Here is a 4,412-nt window from a genome sequence, read left to right on the forward strand (position 1 = left end):
AGTGTGAGCCCCTCGCATATGGCCACAGCAGATGTGCAGACCCAAAATTTAGTGCACGGATCTCACCAATAGAGACCCAGAGGAAAAACTAAATTGCTGGGTAGATTAGCTCTCCAGCTTCTGCCTACAACTGAAATACCAGTCTTGGGTGACTGGACCCTTTAAAATCTGGAAACTAAACCAGCAGATAACTCAATGGAAACCATTGGAAGGGCATATGTGTCCTGTACAGTATGTGATGGAGGCACACAACCACTAGATTACGGGCAGCAGTGGTTATGCATGGACCTTCTAAATCAATGGGCCCAAGAGCAGTTGGTCCCTCTTTGGTCATGTGCTAGTACTAGCGGAACATACAATGCAAGTAGAGCTAGGGTTTTACCGGGTGACAAGGGACAGTAGGCTATTCCTGTGAGTAAGGCACTACTGCTAGCCCTGGTTCTGAAACAATGTAAGGCTTTAGTTGATATGCAGAACTATTACAGTCTAGAGATTATGTATACGATGAATGAACAGTGGGGTCTGCAGGAAAAAAGTTCATAAACATATCAGGCAAGGGAAAGGCAATATGTAGTATGAGGTACAGGGTCATACATGGTATTGGGAAGCAATGGTGTGATGAAGGGGAACCCTTGTGCCATGCTGCAGTGTGGTGTATAGGAGGGGGTGCACTCGTGTGATATTAGGAAACGCTTGTGCTGGGCTGCATTCTGGGGTAGAAGCATGGAATGAATGGGCACTGGTGTGAAGGTAAAAAAAAGGCTTCTGCCGAGCAACTGTATGGGGTAAATGGTCATACATGGAAAGATCGAAAGTATGGGCAGTGGTGTGATGGTAGGGAAGACTTATTTTAGGCTGCAGTATGGGGTACAGAGTTGTAAATGGGGAGCACTGTGGGCTGTAGTATGGGGTGCAGGGATGGAGTGGACTGGCAGCAGTGTGATGGCTTCTGCCAGGCTACATTATGGGGTTTTAGGGGTCATACATAGGGTGGTCAGGCACCGGTGTGATTATGGTGGAAGGCTTGTGGCAGGTAGCAGTATGGGGTAGAGGTGACATACATGGAGTGGTCAGGCACTGCAGGCTGCAGTAGGTGGTACAGGGGACATACAAAGAATGAACAGGCAACAGGGGCTGCAGTATGAGGTATAGGGGGATCATACATGGGGTGGTCAGGCACTGGTGTGCAAATAGTAGAAAGCTTGTGGCAGGTAGTTGTATGGGGTAGAGGTGACATACATGGAGTGGTCAGGCACTGTGGGTTGCAGTATGGGGTAGAGGTGACATACATGGAGTGGTCAGGCACTGTGGGTTGCAGTATGGGGTAGAGGTGACATACATGGAGTGGTCATGGAGGGATGGAGGTGACAGGTATGATGGTGGGATGGGGTGCAGAGGACAGGTATGATATAATAAAATAAATCCATCAGGGAGAGTGTGAGCCCCTCGCATATGGCCACAGCAGATGTGCAGACCCAAAATTTAGTGCACGGATCTCACCAATAGAGACCCAGAGGAAAAACTAAATTGCTGGGTAGATTAGCTCTCCAGCTTCTGCCTACAACTGAAATACCAGTCTTGGGTGACTGGACCCTTTAAAATCTGGAAACTAAACCAGCAGATAACTCAATGGAAACCATTGGAAGGGCATATGTGTCCTGTACAGTATGTGATGGAGGCACACAACCACTAGATTACGGGCAGCAGTGGTTATGCATGGACCTTCTAAATCAATGGGCCCAAGAGCAGTTGGTCCCTCTTTGGTCATGTGCTAGTACTAGCGGAACATACAATGCAAGTAGAGCTAGGGTTTTACCGGGTGACAAGGGACAGTAGGCTATTCCTGTGAGTAAGGCACTACTGCTAGCCCTGGTTCTGAAACAATGTAAGGCTTTAGTTGATATGCAGAACTATTACAGTCTAGAGATTATGTATACGATGAATGAACAGTGGGGTCTGCAGGAAAAAAGTTCATAAACATATCAGGCAAGGGAAAGGCAATATGTAGTATGAGGTACAGGGTCATACATGGTATTGGGAAGCAATGGTGTGATGAAGGGGAACCCTTGTGCCATGCTGCAGTGTGGTGTATAGGAGGGGGTGCACTCGTGTGATATTAGGAAACGCTTGTGCTGGGCTGCATTCTGGGGTAGAAGCATGGAATGAATGGGCACTGGTGTGAAGGTAAAAAAAAGGCTTCTGCCGAGCAACTGTATGGGGTAAATGGTCATACATGGAAAGATCGAAAGTATGGGCAGTGGTGTGATGGTAGGGAAGACTTATTTTAGGCTGCAGTATGGGGTACAGAGTTGTAAATGGGGAGCACTGTGGGCTGTAGTATGGGGTGCAGGGATGGAGTGGACTGGCAGCAGTGTGATGGCTTCTGCCAGGCTACATTATGGGGTTTTAGGGGTCATACATAGGGTGGTCAGGCACCGGTGTGATTATGGTGGAAGGCTTGTGGCAGGTAGCAGTATGGGGTAGAGGTGACATACATGGAGTGGTCAGGCACTGCAGGCTGCAGTAGGTGGTACAGGGGACATACAAAGAATGAACAGGCAACAGGGGCTGCAGTATGAGGTATAGGGGGATCATACATGGGGTGGTCAGGCACTGGTGTGCAAATAGTAGAAAGCTTGTGGCAGGTAGTTGTATGGGGTAGAGGTGACATACATGGAGTGGTCAGGCACTGTGGGTTGCAGTATGGGGTAGAGGTGACATACATGGAGTGGTCAGGCACTGTGGGTTGCAGTATGGGGTAGAGGTGACATACATGGAGTGGTCAGGCACTGTGGGTTGCAGTATGGGGTAGAGGTGACATACATGGAGTGGTCATGGAGGGATGGAGGTGACAGGTATGATGGTGGGATGGGGTGCAGAGGACAGGTATGATGGTGGGATGCGGTGCAGAGGACAGGTATGATGGTGGGATGGGGTGCAGAGGATGGGTATAATACTGGAATGGGTTGCAGAGGACGGGTATGATGGTGGAATGGAATGCAGAGGATGGGTATGAAGGTGGAATGGGGTGCAGAGGAGGGGTATGATGGTGGAATGGGGTGCAGGGATAGAGAGGATAGGCATGATGGTGGAATGGAATGCAGGAATGGAATGCAGGAATGGAGAGGACGGGTATGATGGTGGAATGGGGTGCAGAGGAGGGGTATGATGGGGGAATGGGGTGCAGAGGACGGGTATGAAGGTGGAATGGGGTGCAGAGGAGGGGTATGATGGGGGAATGGGGTGCAGAGGACGGGTATGAAGGTGGAATGGGGTGCAGAGGAGGGGTATGATGGGGGAATGGGGTGCAGAGGACGGGTATGAAGGTGGAATGGGGTGCAGAGGAGGGGTATGATGGGGGAATGGGGTGCAGAGGACGGGTATGAAGGTGGAATGGGGTGCAGAGGAGGGGTATGATGGGGGAATGGGGTGCAGAGGACGGGTATGAAGGTGGAATGGGGTGCAGAGGAGGGGTATGATGGGGGAATGGGGTGCAGAGGACGGGTATGAAGGTGGAATGGGGTGCAGAGGAGGGGTATGATGGGGGAATGGGGTGCAGAGGACGGGTATGAAGGTGGAATGGGGTGCAGAGGAGGGGTATGATGGGGGAATGGGGTGCAGAGGACGGGTATGAAGGTGGAATGGGGTGCAGAGGAGGGGTATGATGGTGGAATGGGGTGCAGGGATGGAGAGGATGGGTATGATGGAATGGGGTGCAGGGATGGAGAGGACTGGTATGATGGAGGATTGGGGTGCAGAGGACGGGTATGAAGGTGGAATGGGGTGCAGAGAACGGGTATGATGCTGGAATAGGATGCAGAGGACAAGTATGATGCTGGAATGGGGTGCAGGGTGTCGGTCCCCGGGTTCCAGGCTCCGGGGTGCTCGGGGTACTCACTGTCTGAACATTCCCTCCATGTCTTTGATCTGCTTTCTGCTGAACTCCTTGAACTCGGTGTGGGGATTGAAGACTCTCATGCTGGGTTGCTCCCTCTCCCCGTCCTCCGGGTCCCCCATCCGCAGCCGCCGGTTCAGCCTGGATGCCAGCTCGTCCCCAGCCATCGTCTCCGTCCGCCGGCTGACACCTGTCGCGCTCACATCCCCGGCACCCGTCATGTGACCACACCGGCACCGGCAAGATGTAAGGAGCGCCGGGATTGGAGGAGAGCCGGGGGCTGGACCGCTGCACGGAGAGGAGGGGGGATGCTGGGACCGCAACATCACTGACTACTACAGGGACCACATCACCATACTACAGAGAACACATCACCAACCATACTACAGGGTCCAAATCATCATACTACAGAGAACACATCACCAACCATACTACGTGGTCCACATCATCATACTACAGAGAACACATCACCAACCATACTACATGGTCCACATCATCATACTACAGCGAGCACATC

At 51.8% G+C, this 4,412-nt stretch overlaps 1 protein-coding gene across 1 annotated transcript in view; it reads right to left on the bottom strand.

Annotated features, from left to right (window-relative positions):
• Positions 1 to 4,158, bottom strand: part of LOC108783935 (EF-hand domain-containing protein D2-like) — a 20,797-nt gene extending 16,639 nt beyond the window's left edge. The window contains exon 1 of the mRNA XM_018552647.1: positions 3,899 to 4,158. Within this exon, the coding sequence (XP_018408149.1) occupies positions 3,899 to 4,116 (218 nt within the window). The 5' untranslated portion in view covers positions 4,117 to 4,158. The remainder of the gene's footprint in view (positions 1 to 3,898) is intronic.
• Positions 4,159 to 4,412: the final 254 nt, after the last annotated feature.

This window comes from Nanorana parkeri, unplaced genomic scaffold (assembly GCF_000935625.1).
Source record: "Nanorana parkeri isolate BGI_ZX_2015 unplaced genomic scaffold, ASM93562v1 scaffold94, whole genome shotgun sequence".
Classification (NCBI taxonomy): Eukaryota; Metazoa; Chordata; class Amphibia; order Anura; family Dicroglossidae; genus Nanorana; species Nanorana parkeri.